At 34.1% G+C, this 19,566-nt stretch overlaps 1 protein-coding gene across 1 annotated transcript; it reads left to right on the top strand.

The window, feature by feature from the left end:
* Positions 1-5,111: 5,111 nt before the first annotated feature.
* On the top strand, positions 5,112-8,220 carry LOC107772011 (protein indeterminate-domain 13). Its single transcript, XM_016591495.2, has 4 exons — positions 5,112-5,628; positions 6,085-6,481; positions 7,017-7,288; positions 7,383-8,220. The coding sequence occupies exons 1-4, from the start codon at positions 5,490-5,492 to the stop codon at positions 7,988-7,990; spliced, it is 1,416 nt and encodes a 471-aa protein (XP_016446981.1). The 5' UTR covers positions 5,112-5,489; the 3' UTR covers positions 7,991-8,220.
* Positions 8,221-19,566: the final 11,346 nt, after the last annotated feature.

The raw sequence follows: 19,566 nt of genomic DNA on the forward strand, positions 1-19,566 counted from the left end.
AGTTTTCTCTTCAAAGAATATGCATTATTCTTTGAATATTCGTAAAATATTTTTCAAGTATTCTTCAATGTATTTTTGTATCTTAAAAATATTCGTAAAATTTTTGTTGTATCTTTTTTTAGCTTTCTGTTCAAAGAATATGCATTATTCTTTGAATATTCGTAAAAATATTTCACAAACATTATTCTTCAATGTATGTTTTATTTTCCATGTTTAATGGCTCCAAACTAATTTCTAGGTTAGCATTCATGTTTAGGTTAGGGGAAAGTGTGGTGAATTATGCGTTTAATAAAAGCTTTCTTAACATAAGTGTATGGTATAAGTTTGTATACCGTATAAAAAATAATATTATGTATAGATGCTAGACTTTTGATCTTCCCATCGTATAAATTATATTTTAAAAAAATACGTAATAGTATAGGTATACTTATACGAAGGCTTTTGATCTTCCTATCCGTATAAATTTTATTTAAAAAATAAAATAAATACGTAATAGTATAGGTATACATATGAAGTTGGTTGATCTTCCCATGAGAGAATGATGATTTATGAGATCAATGTTTTAGGATAATCAATAGTTATTAACTAATTTTGGAGGGGAAAATGGCCATTAAGCCAAATGTGAAAAGAAGGGCTTTACTGGTATTTCACCAGTATGGTCATTGTTGGGCCACACTGATTTTGGCCGAATAGCAGCACTCTTTCTTTAAAAATTTTTACATCCCTTAAGAAAGATTTATATATTGAATAGCTTTATTCATAAAAGATTTATTTAGGGGCGGATTTATGGTATCTATTTGTATTTAGGAATCCACTAAATATATAAGAATAATTAGCTGGAAATGCAATTCGTAATTGATCCAGTTATTATTGGATATTAACTTGAACTCATTATAAGAACCCAAAAACTTCGAATCCTAAATCCGCTTCTGACAAATTATGATTCAGAACTCAATAATTAAAAAGAATTGTGATCCAGAAACATAAATGAAAAATTCTAACTCCATTGGGTAGAGTCAACCTACTTTCCTTATCCTGTCTCCCCAGGAGGGGATTATTAAAAACAAAAGGAATGTAGATATTGAAAGTTCCAATTTAGGCAGATATAATGTGGAAGTAAAGAAAATAGTAACATTGATATCTCTTTACTGTTTTAGCATAAATAAGTATTATGTAAATCCTTTTACAAATGATCCACCAAAGAATTATATATGTGTCTAAGTAATTATATGTTGTCTATTAAATCCATCGGCTCCTTGGCCCTAGACAAACACAGACGGGTTAAAAAATAAGAAGGAAAAAGACTATTGTATTGGTCAAAATTTGACCATCACGATCGAGTTGAGCAACGTCCTGCCTAAGTGACTGGGCAGCGAAAGATAGTATAGCTCGCTCCATACCACTTTCCCGACATCCGACGAGTCGGAAAGAGCGGCGCCTAAAAGCACGACTAAGACATATTGGAGGCAACAGAACGTCGGGCCAAACAAAGGGCAAGGGTGTCACAACTATATATAGCAAGGGAAAGCTTTCATTGAGGGGAGGCTCCTCCTATCTCTCTCTAAAGCTAAAAAGCTCTCTCCTAATATTCTTGATAGAGAGGAACTAATCTCTAGAAAAAGATGTAAAGCTCTCTCCTCATCGATTGATGGGAGACGCAATATTGAATCTCAATAAGATCATTTACATTTTCTTCATCTTACATACGATCTATATTGCCAGCTCTTTGATCTGAAATTTATTATGTCTGACTATGATTTACCCCTTCATTTTTGATTGATTTGTCCAAAAAAAATCCGATGTCTTTTGAGTCAAACAAACATATGCATAAATCAAATCACAATCATGCATGCTTAGGCAATTACAAGCTGGCAAAAGCCAATATCCATGGCTCAACCATAAATCTCACACATGCATTGCCTCTAGGATTTAATTTAGGCTATGTTATAATATATTAATGGTGTAAAGAAACTTATGCGATTTGATGGGCTATAGTAAGTTATTACTTTTTTACTTACCTTATTAATTAAGCTTGTCGTTACAATACGTTTTACTGTAAGTCAATTTATTATGGTGATTATAAAATTTAGCCAAATAAGAAAGAAATAATACAAACATCATAGAGGAGATTTGATTTTGTAGTCCAATACAAATATTAGTTTAGTTATATAGTAATATTTTCGTGGAAGATTAGTAACAAAGCAACATAAAAGATCTTTGTAACGACATTTTATCTTGTATTAAAAAAGTAATTGGATATTTGTGGTAGAGTGGTAAGTACTCTTTCATCTTTAACCAAATGTTTCGGGTTTGAGTTTTGAGTATGGAGTCGCGTTTGTTAGAGAGTATTTTACCCCTAATGTAGAACTTTTTCGACGAAAATACAGATTTAGTCGGACCCCAATGCGGGTGTCAAAGGGTGAGAAACCAAAAAATAATTAGTATTGCACATATCCATTACAGGAGCAGAGCAAACTACCCGCTTTCCCCCAGCCTAATCCAGTTGCAAAAGTTGGTTAGATACGAAGTTTAAAGGTTTAAAGCATAATAAACAGCAATAAATTTATCCATTACGACAATAATAAACAACAGTCAGTTCTAGTAGGGGAAGGAGGCCTTTAACTAACGAAAGCGAAAGAGAGAGAGAGAAAAAGGTGACTCAGGCAAAAGATTATCATTTATTATTTAGGGTTAAAATTTTCAAAGAGAAATTCTATTAGCTCGACATCACCATCACAATCTGTTCAACCAATCTCTGTTTGTAGAAGAAAAGTGTTGGGTGTGTTTGAGGGGGAGACTGTGCGCTATGGGAATTAGAGGGGAAAACAAATTTCTGGAAAAACTTGTTTGCTGTAGTTGGATACTTGTCTGCCTCACTAGCTACTCGACGAAAGTTAGCCTAGGAGCAACAGTAAAGTTATTTCTATGTAACTTATAAATTATGGGTTTGAACCATAGAATCAGCCATTGATGTTCGTGTCAAGGTAAGTTGCCTATATTACACTCCTCGAGGTACAACCCTTCCCCATACCTTTGCGAATGCAGGATGCTTTGTTTCATGAGTTGTCCTTTATTATCTACTCGACGTATTCTTATAGCTGGATTTATATTATTATTCCCTCCGGTTCAATTTATATGAACATTAATTTTATATTTAGTCCGTTTTCAAAAGAATATTAATTTTTTTAAAATTTATAAATAATTTAAAATTAAATTTCACAAATATTATGACATATTTAAAAATAAAAGTTTGAAAAGTGCTCTAAATATCTTGGTACAATCCAAGTTTGGTGTTATTTACACTTGTTATCTAGTCCTAATAGATCCACAATGAAAAATAAGAAGAGTGCCTCTAGGAATCTCTTCTTTTGGATTTCATCATTGGACTGAATTGTTCAAATTAAAGATTTATGTTCAGCTAATAAATAGTCAGTCAAAACTTAAGATTGAGTAGTTCAACACAATATTTAAGTAATGCACTGTGAAAATACAATTTAAATATTCCAGAAGTTGTCAATTTTCAAGACGAGTCGATTTTAACCAAATACGTCGTATTCAATTCGTCTTTTTCATTCATATTATGACATTGTAATTGTATTATGTACTTAATAATAACCATAACATCTAGCTAGGGACTCTATCAAATAATTCCTACCAATTGGAATTTGAGAGTCAAAAATTGTCTTTTATGTCTCCTATATTGGAACTAAAAATATACGTGTTTAATAGTAGTAGTATTTAGATGATGTAACTAAAACTTCTCTCTACAATTCAAGTTCAAAACTAAATTTCGTATATGCAGTTAATTTGATAGTTGAGATTAATAGAATTGTATCTAGAGGCGAATCCATGATTTAATATTCAAACAAAGATGAATGATGGTGAACAACTATCTAGGTTAATTTTTCAAAGAATTACTAACAAAAAATAAAGAGTAAAATTAAGCAGAAGATATTTGATGTTAGTACAACTATTGGGCCTACATTACACTACCTAACCTCGTCAGGACTTCACGGGACGGCACCGTATACAAAGAGCATGGATGAATTTAACCTTTATGTATAATTACGTAAAAATATTATACAATTAACACATGAGGTAATTATTACTAAATCTTTATCATAAGTACTATAATAAGATAAAATTGATAATTAGCATATTATAATAAATTTAACTGTATTAATCTTGTAAGAAATTTAACGCTAGTGGAGTAATATATATCACTAAATCCTACACGATTAGCTTACATATCTTAAATCTTATATTTATACCTTTTTTTTCTTTCTTTTTTTCAGTAACTAAAGTTCAAAAACAATAATGGCATAATCATTTTTACCTTATGAATTGACTGCAAAGGCCACAAACTTTTTCCTCTCCCTCAATCAATCTTTTTAGAGAACTAAGTTTTGTTTCTGTCTTTTAGCCCTTTTTCTCTTTTCTATTAAACAAAGAGCCATCAAAGTAAGTATAATTCCAAAAAAAAAAAAAAAAAACTCAAAATTATTTTGTGAAAACTACACTTCATGCAAAGCTGTGGCCGCGCAGCAATACAGTTATTCTCTTCATTCACCCCAGTGTAAAATACGATTTTCATTTACTTTCTTCGAAAAGCTCCGGGTTGTTACTATCTCACTGTTGGTACTACTTCTTTTCCATGACTTTTTACTATCTCACTCTAGCTGTAATTATGATTGAACGAGTCGAGGGTCTATTAGAAACAGCCTCTATACCTACACAAGATAAGGATAAGGTACATGATACATACAATATCCTTCCCAGACCCTGAGTATGTTATTGTTGTTTGTTTACTTTCTTCAACAAGTATGATCTTTGCAGGATTTTGAAATGGTAAAAACTTACCTGTGCACCCGATGTTTACATTAAGTACAAAATATCTATTATTCATTCACTGAATTATCATTTAATTAAGTATAGCTAAATGATAATCATTTTCACTTTAATCTTTAATTAATACAGTTAGATTATTTAATTTGATGTAAACATCTACGTAATACATTTGTATTTACCATTTTGACTGGGGGGAGGAGAACTGGTCCACTTGAGTCTATGGCTGACCGACTTTAGAGACAAAAGCCGTGTGAGATAAGGAATATAATAGAGAAAAAGGAGAGAGAAGAGAAATATTCTTTCTTTTGGTAGCTGCCATAGTATAAGGTAGTAGTAGTTTTTTTGCTACTAAAATCAAACACAAAGTGATCGAGAGGGAGAGAAAAATCTCTGTAACAACAAAGAAGTATTATTAGAAGAAGAAGAAGATGGAATGAAGCAGTAGTTGTAACAACTATTGTTATTTGTTCTTATTTTAACTTTTACTTTCTGCTGAGAAACAAAACCTTGTACACCGTGTAATCTTGGGATTTAGCTGTTTTCAGCAAATCTTTTGGTTTTCTCCTGAAGCTGAGCTGGTTCTTTTGTTCCTTTTCTCTACTTAGTTTAATTTACTCCAAATTTTGAGCTTAAAAAAAGTGATGTCTTATAATGGACTTTCTTCTTTACCTTCTTCCATTAGAGGTTTCATTCAAGATCCAAACCCTAGTAGTAATGTTCCAAACCCTAATTCAAATCCAGCTTCTAATAAAAGAAAGCGAAATCTCCCAGGAAATCCAGGTAAGCAATTAGAGCAAGTTATTAGCTTATGTTTACTTTTCAACAACATAGATGGATCGAGAATTAAAATTTAATGTGTTCGAGGTTCTGAGCTCTGTGAAAATGAGTTCAAAACTAAATAAAGATCAACTGAAATGATTTTTTACATATATATATATATATATATATATATATATATATATATATATATATAGTATACGAGGAGTTCAATTGAAACACTCTTAACATTGTAAATCTGCCTCTGATCAAGAACATCTTTTTGTGTCTTCAATATTTTCTTTTCATCATTGCTTGAGCCAAGGGTATATCGGAAACAACCTCTCTACCTTTTAGGTAGGGGTAAGGTCTGCATACACACTACCCTTCTCAGACCCTACTTGTGCTATTATACGGCGTTGTTGTTGTTGTTTTGTCATAATCAGGTTTATTTTTTGCTTTTGCTATTTACAAAAACAGATCCAGATGCAGAAGTGATAGCACTATCACCAAAATCATTGATGGCGACGAATCGATTCATTTGTGAAATCTGCAACAAGGGTTTTCAAAGGGACCAGAATTTGCAGCTTCATAGAAGAGGTCACAATTTGCCATGGAAACTCAAACAAAGAACAAACAAAGAAGTTAAGAAGAAAGTTTACATTTGTCCAGAAAAAACTTGTGTACATCATGATCCATCAAGAGCTTTAGGGGATTTAACTGGTATTAAAAAGCATTTTTCAAGAAAACATGGTGAGAAGAAATGGAAGTGTGAGAAATGTTCAAAAAAATATGCAGTTCAATCTGATTGGAAAGCTCACAGTAAGATTTGTGGGACTAGAGAGTATAAATGTGACTGTGGCACACTTTTTTCCAGGTAACTCATGACTTTATTATTAATGAATATATCTGAATTAAATAAATCAAATGTCTTTATCATATAGTTTCTCTAGTAGAGAATTTACTAGAGAATGTAGTGAGTACCTATGATTAGTTTGTTGAGGAAATTAATGCTTTAACTCCATGTGAATTTAATTCAATGCACCACGTATCACGAGCAAATTCAATTGAACCCATTATTTTTAGCATTGACCATAAATATATATACATAGGAGGAATCTTGAAAAATATAAATACTAAATTTTGAATCAATATTCACTAAACTTCGTCGCCAATCCATCGTTAAATCGCTCATATCTAATATAATTTCTTGATAATCTGTCGCTAAATAGGATTAGTGACAGATTTTTTTATTTAGCTACAGAATTTGTCCGACGATAATTCCTGTTTTTAATAGTGATATATACATATATATATATATATTTCCAGAGAATTCAGACCTTAACTGCATTAAGTTTAAATCTTGAATTCTTGTCTGACTTTTATAATGGTCTTTCTTGAAAATGAAACAGAAAGGACAGCTTTATAACACACCGTGCATTCTGCGATGCATTGGCTGAAGAAAGTGCAAGGTTTACATCATTTCCAAATACAGCAAATCTTAACTTGAGAAATCAATTGCTGAATGGTGGAATGACTAATCTCCAGCAGCAAAGTGGAAATTCTCACTTTGGTTCTTTATTTTGGCCTGAATTAATGGGATTAGGATTAAACCCTTCAAGTCAACTTAATCTTGATGGACAAAAACCAAGGCTCCCACTTTGGCTTGACAATGCAAATTCAGGTAACTATTGGCTGATTCGTATTTTCAACGCGGAATATAATAAAGTCAATAACTCCAAGTACATTAAAATTCTGAATCCGCCATATATATGCAGGTAGTCCAAATGACTTTTTGGCAACACCATCAAGCACAACAAGTAGTTTGCCTCATGATTTAGTTCAAATGGCATCACATAATAGCAATAACCAATGGTTCATCGGTGCCTCGGCCTCCTCGTCGTCGATGCAGCAACCACGAGTAGTGCTAAAGGAGGAGGAAGAAGATATTAACAGAAGAAATTTATCTGAGAGTACTATTAATAGTTCAATGTATTACAATAATAGCCAACAAGAAACAACTACTCCTCAAGCAGCTCATATGTCAGCAACAGCACTTTTACAAAAAGCAGCCCAAATGGGATCAACAAGGAGCAGCAATTCAGCACTCTTTAACAGTACTGAATTTGGGCTAATGGGGTCATCTAATTTTGGTTCAACTTTGGCGACTCATGACAATATTCAAGGAAATAATGGCCTGTTATTAGGAGACACAAATGCAAATTCTTTGATGATGAGGCAAAATAAAGGAAAGCAAGTAAATATTACTAGTGGAAATACTGAAGGCAGTTTAACAAGAGATTTTCTTGGTGTAGGAGGGAATGAAAACAGACCCTTTTTGCAACAAAGAGAACTGGCCAAGTTTGGTAATTCTGCTATATTTTAGTAGGTGACTAGAATTTTTTTTTCCTTTAATTGGAATCGTGCGATGTGCTGAGGAAGAAAGCGGAAATATTTAGAGATCTTGTGAACTGTGGGGGCCACTGGAAGAGACTTGACTAAAAGTGACCTGGCAATCACAAGGCAGGCTTTTTCCTACATTGTATTATTTGCTGCATGTAAAAAGATTTTTAACTTTTTAAATGTTATTTTATGCTCCTCGTGTTTTATGGACCACGAACTGTGAACCTGTGACTATATCTGTGGCCACTGCCATAGTGATAAAAACTTAGATTTCTGAAAAAGTTTATTGGTATTTTGTTTGTAACTTTTTGAAATTTTATTTTCTTAATTTCCTCATGTAGATGTCCATTCACCTGATACGTACAATGAAAGACGGTTGTCAATAGTGCGGCATCCGTCTTACTTTGGACTATTAGTTGAGTTGTTCTTAGTTTTTCACGAGTAGAGGTGGATCTATAATTTTATATTTATGAATTCTGGAACGGGACAACTTATTGGGTTCGAAATAGATAATCATGTACATTAAATAAAATGTTTAATAAAAAATACATAATTTGTGCCAAAGATAATGAGAATTGTGCAAAACCCATAATTTGTGTTGTAGCTCCGCCTATGTCCACGAGTCTCCCAAAATTATTAAATCTGGCCTGGAAATTTTGGATAAGTTTTTATGAATTTCTAAGCAAGAATTAGCATAAATCTTCGGTTCTACCATTGTTATTTCGATCGACATGTATCAAACATTTAGATGTGGTATTTACTTAAATCTTAGTTTAAGTGTGTAAAAAATATTTACTATTTCAAGACACTTACTCTCTCCATTCACTTTTACTTGGCATGTATACTAAAAATAGATTTTCATTTTTACTTGTCACTTTACGCATATCAAGAGAAGACAAAAAAAAATTCCTGTTATACCACAATATTTATTACTCATTTCATATTATTTTCTCAAATCCAATAAAATATGCATCAATTAATATGGGTATCACGGTAAATTATGCACTTTATTTATTATTTTTTAAGGAGCGTGAAAAGTCAAAATGTGTCGAATAAAAGTAAACAGAGAGAGTATAAAGTAATTATGAGTATAACTCTATGCTAAATATTACTCAATAGCTAACCTGATAAAATAATAACTAATTGTTATCACATAATAAACTACACTTAGATACATTGTTGATATAAGGCCCTAGTCATTTTAGAATCAAAGCGGCTCTAGTTGTATAAGGCTGCAGCGAGCGTTAATGCGGTGTTCTCTTTTCTCATCATCAAATTTCAAGAATTTCATTATTGCTTTTCTTGATTTTCATAGTCTGTGTGTGCTTTGATTTTCAAGCTTCAAGGGTAAGATTGTCATAATAATTTACGTTCATCTTTACACTACTGGAAATCCAGAAAAAAACGACCACAAAAAGCGACCAAAGTTCGTCGTTTACAGGTCAAAAAGCGACCAAAAAGGCTTGGTCGTTATTTTGCTGGTCCATTTATCTTAGAGACCAAAGTTGGTCGCTTATTCCGGGTAAATAATATACCGACTAACTTTGGTCGCTTTAATATTTTAATAATATAAATTTAGCGACCAAAGTTGGTCTCTATATTTAAATTACGTTTTTTATTTATTATTAATCAAAATATAGACGACCATTGGTCTGTAAACCAAATATTATATTTTAAAATCTGAAAAATAGCGACCAAAGTTGGTCGCATTTTTTTAATTTTTTTAAACATAAGCGACCAAAATTGGTCGCTAATTGCAAGAATTTAATTATTTTTTAAATATAAGCGACCAAAATTGGTCGTTGTTTTCCAGAAATTATTATTTTTTAATAGAATAGCGACCAAAGTTGGTTGCTTTTTAAGAAATCTGGGTTAATTAGCAACCAACCTTGGTCGCTATTGCTCAAAAAATATTTTTTTTTAAATAGAAAAACGACCAAAGTTGGCCGCTTTTTTGGGTATAATTTTGGCAGAAACTGCCTGTTTTGGCAGCTACACCACCTGACAACATACCAAATTCCCTATTACAAGCAACAACAACAACAATACCAACAACATTAACAACAACATTAAAACCAACAAAGTATAAAGTTCAATAGAACTAACACATTAAGCTAACAAAGCTAAGTTAACACTTATTACAAGCTCATTCGAAAACTGATTCTATTGTCTAGTTCAAAGTATATAAAGTACTCAAGGAGTGTTCTTTCAGCATCCTTGTCCGAAAGTTGGATTGCCTCGCCCGAATCATTAGGTGACTGACTGCGTATGAATTCCTCCATGTCAGCTGTGAAGTGACCCTATAAGAAAAATTATATTGAATTAGTATTTCAAAATTTATATAAAAGTAAATCAAAATACTTAATGAAAAGTAAAAAACTTATATGTATAGTCGAGGCTCGGCCCTCGACCCACCTTTCTGAATCAGTTTCTTTCTTCTTCTTTACAATACGAGTCTTATTGAATAACTCATTTTGCTTCATTGGCATCATAAAGCTGTCTGGTGGCTTTGGTGATTATCCTCGTAGTACTATTACTATCCTAAAGGATCAATTCATATCCTAAAAGTTCAATTCATACACAAAAATTTCAATTCATATCCTAAAGGTTTAATTCATATCCACAAAAGTTCAATTCATATCCTAAAATTTCAATTTATAAACTAAAATTCCAATACATAAACTAAAGTCCAATTCATATCCTAAAGGTTCAATTCATATCCTAAAGGTTCAATTCATATCCTAAAGGCTCAATTCATATCACAAAAGTTCAATTCAAACACAAAAATTTCAATTCATATCCTAAAGGCTCAATTCATATCCTAAAAATTCAATTCATATACAACAATTTCAATTCATATCCTAAAGGTTCATTTCATATCCACAAAAGTTCAATTCATATCCAAAAATTTCAATTTATAAACAAAAATTCCAATACATAAACTAAAAGTTCAATTCATATCCTAAAGGCTCAATTCATATCCTAAAAGTTCAATCCATACACAAAAAATTCAATTCATATCCTAAAAGTTCAATTCATACACAAAAATTTCAATTCATATCCTAAAGGTTCAATTCATATCCTAAAATTTCAATTCATATCCACAAAAACTCAATTCATATCCTAAAATTTTAATTTATAAACTAAAATTCCAATACATAAACTAAAAGTCCAATTCATATTATAAAGGCTCAATTCATATCCTAAAAGTTCAATTCATATCCTAAAGGCTCAATTCATATCCTAAAAGTTCAATTCATACACAAAAATTTCAATTCATATCCTAAAGGTTCAATTCATATCCTAAATTTCAATTCATATCCTCAAAATTTCAATTCATATCCACAAAAGTCCAATTCGTATCCTAAAGGTTCAATTCATATCCTAAAGGCTCAATTCATATCCTAAAAGTTCAATTCAAAGACAAAAATTTCAATTCATGTCCTAAAGGCTCAATTCATATCCTAAAAGTTCAATTGATACACAAAAATTTCAATTCATATCCACAAAAGTTCAATTTATATCCTAAAATTTCAATTTATAAACTAAACTACCAATACATAAACAAAAAGTCCAATTCATATCCTAAAGGTTCAATTCATATCCTAAAGGCTCAATTCATATCCTAAAGGTTCAATTCATATCCTAAAAGTTCAATCCATACACAAAAAAATTCAATTCATATCCTAAAAGTTCAATTCATATCCTAAAAGTTCAATTCATACACAAAAATTTCAATTCATATCCTAAAGGTTCAATTCATATCCTAAAATTTCAATTCATATCCACAAAAACTCAATTCATATCCTAAAATTTTAATTTATAAACTAAAATTCCAATACATAAACTAAAAGTCCAATTCATATTATAAAGGCTCAATTCATATCCTAAAAGTTCAATTCATATCCTAAAGGCTCAATTCATATCCTAAAAGTTCAATTCATACACAAAAATTTCAATTCATATCCTAAAGGTTCAATTCATATCCTAAATTTCAATTCATATCCTCAAAATTTCAATTCATATCCACAAAAGTCCAATTCGTATCCTAAAGGTTCAATTCATATCCTAAAGGCTCAATTCATATCCTAAAAGTTCAATTCAAACACAAAATTTTTAATTCATATCTTAAAGGCTCAATTCATATCCTAAAAATTCAATTCATACACAAAAAATTCAATTCATATCCTAAAGGTTTAATTCATATCCTAAAATTTCAATTCATATCCTAAAATTTCAATTTATAAACTAAAATTCCAATACATAAACTAAAAGTCCAATTCATATCCTAAAGGCTCAATTCATATCCTAAATGTTCAATTCATATCCTAAAGGCTCAATTCATATCCTAAAAGTTCAATTCATACACAAAAATTTCAATTCATATCAACAAAAGTTCAATTCATATCCTAAACTTTCAATCTATAAACTAAAATACCAATATATAAACTAAAAGTCCAATTCATATCCTAAAGGTTCAATTCATTTCCTAAAGGCTCAATTCATATCCTAAAAGTTCAATTCATATCCTAAAGGCTCAATTCATATCCTAAAGGCTCAATTCATATCCTAAAAGTTCAATTCATATCCTAAAGGTTCAATTCATATCCACAAAAGTTCAATTCATATCCTAAAAATTTCAATTTATAAACTAAAATTCCAATACATAAACTAAAAGTTCAATTCATATCCTAAAGGTTCAATTCATATCCTAAAGGATCACTTCATATCGTAAAGATTCAATTCATATCCTAAAGGCTCAATTCATATCCTAAAAGTTCAATCCATACACAATAATTTCAATTCATATCCTAAAGGCTCAATTAATATTCTAAAAGTTCAATTCATACACAAAAATTTCAATTCATATCCTAAAGGTTCAATTCATATTCTAAAATTTCAATTCATATCCACAAAAGTTCAATTCATATCCTAAACTTTCAATTTATTAACTAAACTACCAATACATAAACTAAAAGTCCAATTCATATCCTAAAGGTTCAATTCATATCCTAAAGGCTCAATTCATATCCTAAAGGTTCAATTCATATCCTAAAAGTTCAATCCATACACAAAAAATTCAATTCATATCCTAAAGGTTCAATTCATATCCTAAAATTTCAATTCGTACACAAAAATTTCAATTCATATCCTAAAGGTTCAATTCATATCCTAAAATTTCAATTCATATCCACAAAAGCTCAATTCATATCCTAAAATTTCAATTTATAAACTAAAATTCCAATACACAAACTAAAAGTCCAATTCATATCCTAAAGGTTCAATTCGTATCCTAAAGGCTCAATTCATATCCTAAAAGTTCAATTCATATCCTAAAGGCTCAATTCATGTCCTAAAAGTTCAATTCATACACAAAAATTTCAATTCATATCCTAAAGGTTCAATTCATATCCTAAATTTCATTTCATATCCACAAAATTTGAATTCATATCCACAAAAGTTCAATTCATATTCTAAAGGTTCAATTCATATCCTAAAGGCTCAATTCATATCCTAAAGGTTCAATTCATATCCTAAAGGCTCAATTTATATCCTAAAAGTTCAATTCAAACACAAAATTTTTAATTCATATCTTAAAGGCTCAATTCATATCCTAAAAATTCAATTCATACACAAAAAATTCAATTCATATCCTAAAGGTTTAATTCATATCCTAAAATTTCAATTCATATCCTAAAATTTTCAATTTATAAACTAAAATTCCAATACATAAACTAAAAGTCCAATTCATATCCTAAAGGCTCAATTCATATCCTAAATGTTCAATTCATATCCTAAAGGCTCAATTCATATCCTAAAAGTTCAATTCATACACAAAAATTTCAATTCATATCAACAAAAGTTCAATTCATATCCTAAACTTTCAATCTATAAACTAAAATACCAATATATAAACTAAAAGTCCAATTACATAAACTAAAAGTCCAATTCATATTATAAAGGCTCAATTCATATCCTAAAAGTTCAATTCATATCCTAAAGGCTCAATTCATATCCTAAAAGTTCAATTCATACACAAAAATTTCAATTCATATCCTAAAGGTTCAATTCATATCCACAAAAGTTCAATTCATATCCTAAAAATTTCAATTTATAAACTAAAATTCCAATACATAAACTAAAAGTCCAATTCATATCCTAAAGGTTCAATTCATATCCTAAAGGCTCACTTCATATCCTAAAGATTCAATTCATATCCTAAAGGCTCAATTCATATCCTAAAAGTTCAATCCATACACAATAATTTCAATTCATATCCTAAAGGCTCAATTAATATTCTAAAAGTTCAATTCATACACAAAAATTTCAATTCATATCCTAAAGGTTCAATTCATATTCTAAAATTTCAATTCATATCCACAAAAGTTCAATTCATATCCTAAACTTTCAATTTATTAACTAAACTACCAATACATAAACTAAAAGTCCAATTCATATCCTAAAGGTTCAATTCATTTCCTAAAGTCTCAATTCATATCCTAAAAGTTTAATTCATATCCTAAAGGCTCAATTCATATACTAAAAGTTCAATTCATACACAAAAATAATTCATATCCTAAAGGTTCAATTCATATCCTAAATTTCAATTCTGTCACGACCCGGATTTCCCACCATCGGGTGTCGTGATGGCGCCTACTATCGGAGCTAGGCAAGCCAAATATTTAAAACACCTTTCTTGCTTTCTTTCAAACAATATAATAAACGAGACAAAATATAAGCGGAAGACTTTGAAATTTAAAGCAACTGAAAACCAAAAGTGCGGAAGTTCGAACCAAAATGCTACCCAGAGTTTGGTGTCACTAACTCACGGACTACTACAGAATACTACAATCAATGTCTGAAAGGAAAATACATCATGTTTGTCTGATACAAGATAAACAAACGAAAAAAAACATGGAAAAGGGACTTCGGCCTGCGAACGCCAGCTAGGCTACCTCGAGAGTCCCTAGGCTGAAGATAGCTCCCAGAAGTCCTACTGCTGCGGTCCGTAAGCTGCTCCCTGATTTGTGCACAAAAATGCACAGAGTGTAGCATCAGCACAACTGACCCCATGTGCTGGTAAGTGTCTGGCCTAACCCCGGCGAAGTAGTGACGAGGCTAGACAGTACCTACCACAATTAACCTGTACAGATATATATACAACAAGTGCAAGAAAACAATAACAAGATAATACAAAGTAAAACTGTGAGGGGACATGCTATCGGGGAGTAACAGATAAAAATGAAATATCAGAAATAAACAGAAGAAACTCTGATTTCCATGATATATATATGTATATATATATATATATATATATACAAATAGTGGACGGCGTGCCAGACGATCCCATAATATCATATATAAGTGGACGGCGTGCCACACGATCCCATAATATCATATATAAGTGGACGGCGTGCCACACGATCCCATAATATTATATATAAGTGGACGGCGTGCCACACGATCCCATAATATCATATATAAGTGGACGGCGTGCCACACGATCCCATAATATCATATATAAGTGGACGGCGTGCCACAAGATCCCATAATATCATATATAAGTGGACGGCGTGCCACACGATCCCATAATATCATATATAAGTGGACGGCGTGCCACACGATCCCATAATATCATATATAAGTGGACGACGTGCCACACGATCCCATAATATAGTTCATAATATCTGACTTCATATAGTAGACCCCTTCAGGGGAGAATAACAACTCAATACCTTTAACCCGGCAAGGGTACAGCTAATAGCCCAAAATATCCCGACAAGAGAGAACATATATATATCAGTCTACACATCCCGGCAAGAGAGTATTCACAACACATTCTCCTTTTAAATCATTCTTCCTGAACCGTTCACATTACATAAAACTTATCAAATAAACAAGGAGATTGTGTCACATTATTCGAATTAAAAGCAATCAAGACTCACGGTCATGCTAGACTCCGGTGCATAGATAACCGTCACCATGCCTATACACCGTACTCCACATTAGCAAGTAGCAAATATCATCCTAATCCTATTCCCTCAAGCCAAAGTTAGAACAAACACTTACCTCGAATGCTCCAAACTCAACTCACGCTTCTAGTATAGTTTTACCTCTTGATTCCACCACCAATCCGCTCGAATCTAGTCATAAGTTACTTAATCACATTAATAATTACTAAATGAATCATCCCCAATGCATGAAAATAGATTTTTCAAGGTTTTTCCCAAAAAGGTCAAAAATACCCCCGGACCCACATGGTCGAAACTCGAGGTTCGGACCAAAACCCGGTTACCCATTCCCCCATGAATCCCAATATATGATTTGTTTTTAAATCGGACCCCAAATTGAGGTCCAACTTCTCAATTTGTAGAAAACCTAGATTCTACCCAAAACACCCAATTTTCCCCATGAAAATCTTTGATTTGAAGTTGCAATTATGTTAAAAGATGTTAAGGAATAAAGAAATTAAATTAGAAATCACTTACCAATCGTTTTGGAGAAAAAAGTTGTTTGGAAAATCGCCTCTTAGGTTTTGGGTTTTTGAAAAGTGAAAAATGACTGAGATTTTCCGAACTTGTATACCTTTCTGAGGACCTGGCGCGGACCGCACAAAAATGTGTTGCGGCTGCGCCGAGTGGGAGAAAAATTGGGGCTTCTCTGAACCCTTCCAGCGTGGACCGCACTGTTTTGGTGCGCGGCCGCGCTGGTTAACCTGAAACCCTAGCCCTCAGACTCAGCCACGCGGACCGCACATAAAGGCATCGCGGCCGCGCGGCTCCAGCGCGGACCGCGCGAAAATGACCGCGGCCGCACTGGTGTCTGCAACACCTGAACCTGCATTTTCTTAAGTCCAAGACCTCCCGGGCCCCATTCAAAACTCACCCGAGCCCTCGAGGCTCCAAACCAAACATGCACACAACCTTAAAGACATCTTACGGACTTACTCGTGCGATCAAATCGCCAAAATAACATCATATACATAGGGTCAAGCCTCAAACACATGATTTTCTTTCTTCAACTTTCATAACTCAAATTCTCCATTTTTAGTCCGAAACACGTCATATTACGTCCGTTTTTAGCCAAACTTTACAGATAGTGCTTAACACATATTTAAGACTTGTACCGGGTGTCGGAACCAAAATACGAGCCCGATACCTATATTTTCTAACCCCTTTTTCATTTAAAATTTTCATATCAAATTTCAGAAAAACAATTTCTTTCAAAAATTCATTTCTCGGGCTTGGGACCTCAGAATTTGATTCCGGGCACACGCCCAAGTCCCATATTTTTCTACGGACCCTCCGGGACCGTCGAATCACAGGTCCGGGTCCGTTTACCCAAAATGTTGACCGAAGTCAACATTATGCATATTAATACCAAAATTCATCAAATGTTTCACATAATTCACATATTCTAACATAAAAACTTTCCGGCTACGCGCCCGAACTGCGCATGCCAATCGAGGCAACTAAAAGCAAGGTTTTCAAGGCCTCGAAAGTGCGGAACAAGGAAGAACTACGGTGATGACCCTTTGGGTCGTCACATTCTCCACCTCTAAAACAACCGTTCGTCCTCGAACGGACAAAAGAAAGAAGTACCTGAGTCGGGAAATAAATGAGGATAACGGCTCCGCATATCGGACTCGGACTCCCAGGTCGATGCCTCAGGAGGCTGACCTCTCCACTGAACACGCACCGAAGGAAAACTCTTCGACCTCAACTGTCGAACCTGCCGGTCTAGAATAGCCACCGGCTCCTCCTCATATGACAGATCCTTGTCCAATTGGACAGTGCTGAAATCCAACACGTGCGATGGATATCCGCGATACTTCCGGAGCATAGATACATGAAACACGGGATGCACAACTGATAAGCTAGGTGGTAAGGCAAGTCTATAAGCCACCTCCCACACGATCAAGAATCTCAAATGGACCGATGAACCTAGGGCTGAGCTTGCCCTTCTTCCCAAATCTCATCACGCCCTTCATAGGCGATACACGGAGCAATACCCGCTCACCGACCATGAAAGCAACATCTCTGACCTTGCGGTCTGCATAACTCTTCTGTCTGGACTGAGCTGTACGAAGTCTATCCTGAATAATCCTGACCTTGTCCAAGGCCTCCTGAACCAGATCCGTACCCAATAATTGAGCCTCTCCCGGCTCAAACCATCCAACTGGAGACCGACATCGCCTACCATACAACGCCTCCTACGGAGCCATCTGAATGCTGGACTGGTAGCTGTTTTTGTAGGCGAACTCTGCTAAAGGCAAAAACTGGTGCCACGAGCCTCCAAAATCAATGACATAGGCTCGGAGCATGTCCTCAAGAATCTGAATAGTCCTCTCGGACTAACCGTCCGTCTGGGGATGAAATGTTGTACTCAACTCAACCTGGGTGCCCAACTCTCGCTGAACCGCTCTCCAAAAATGTGAGGTAAACTGTGTATCCCGATCCGAAATGATAGATAGCGGCACCCCATGAAGGCGAACAATCTCCCTGATATAAATCTCGACTAACCTTTCAGACGAATAGGTAGCTGCAACAGGAAGAAAATGCGCTGACTTGGTCAGCCTATCAACAATGACCCAAACTGCATCAAACTTTTTCCGAGTCATGGGGAGTCCAGTAACGAAATCCATCGTAATCCTCTCCCACTTCCACTCGGGAAGTGCAATCCTCTGAAATAGACCACCGGGTCTTCGATGCTCGTACTTAACCTGCTGACAATTCAAACACCGAGCCACGTGCGCAACAATGTCTTTCTTCATCTTACGCCACCAATAGTGCTGCCTCAGATCCTGATACATCTTCGCGGCGCCCGGGTGAATAGAATACCGAGAACCGTGGGCCTCCGCTAAGATCAACTCTCGAATCCCATCAACATTGGGCACACAAACTCGCCCCTGCAATCTCAATACACCATCATCATCTAAGGTTACTTTCTTGGCACCTCCACGCTGCACCGTGTCTCTCAAGACACACAAATAGGGATCCTCAAACTGCCCGCTCGCGGATACGCTCTAATAGTGAGGAACGAGCAACCGTGCAAGCTAACACTCTGCTAGGCTCAGAAATATCCAACCTCACAAGACGATTGGCCAAGGCCTGAACATCCAAAGCAAGCGATCTCTGGCTGACTGGAATATAAGCAAGACTACCCATGCTGGCGGACTTCCTGCTCAATGCATCAGCCACCACATTGGCCTTCCCCGGGTGGTATAAGATAGTAACATCATAATCCTTTAGCAACTCTAACCACCTCCTCTGCCTCAAATTCAACTCTTTCTGCTTGAACAGATACTGAAGACTCTTGTGATCAGTGTAAACCTCACACGTCACGCCATATAAGTAATGCCTCCAGATCTTCAGGGCATGAACAATGGCTACCAACTCGAGATCATGAACCGGATAATTCTTCTCGTGGATCTTCAACTGCCTCGAAGCATAAGCAATGACCTTGCCTTCCTGCATCAACACTGCACCAAGCCCAATACGAGACGCATCACAATAGACCGTATATGGCCCTGAACCTGTGGGCAGAACCAATACCGGT

The sequence above is a fragment of the Nicotiana tabacum genome, chromosome 18, assembly GCF_000715075.1.
Source record: "Nicotiana tabacum cultivar K326 chromosome 18, ASM71507v2, whole genome shotgun sequence".
Taxonomy (NCBI): Eukaryota; Viridiplantae; Streptophyta; class Magnoliopsida; order Solanales; family Solanaceae; genus Nicotiana; species Nicotiana tabacum.

What these genes read in the sequence shown, in the direction of transcription:
- LOC107772011 (XM_016591495.2), top strand. Translation starts at nt 5,490, where the DNA reads ATGTCTTATAATGGACTTTCTTCTTTACCTTCTTCCATTAGAGGTTTC. An exon ending in AAATCTCCCAGGAAATCCAG is followed by an intron (nt 5,629 to 6,084) that starts GTAAGCAATTAG and finishes TTACAAAAACAG; the next exon opens with ATCCAGATGCAGAAGTGATA. An exon ending in TGTGGCACACTTTTTTCCAG is followed by an intron (nt 6,482 to 7,016) that starts GTAACTCATGAC and finishes AAAATGAAACAG; the next exon opens with AAAGGACAGCTTTATAACAC.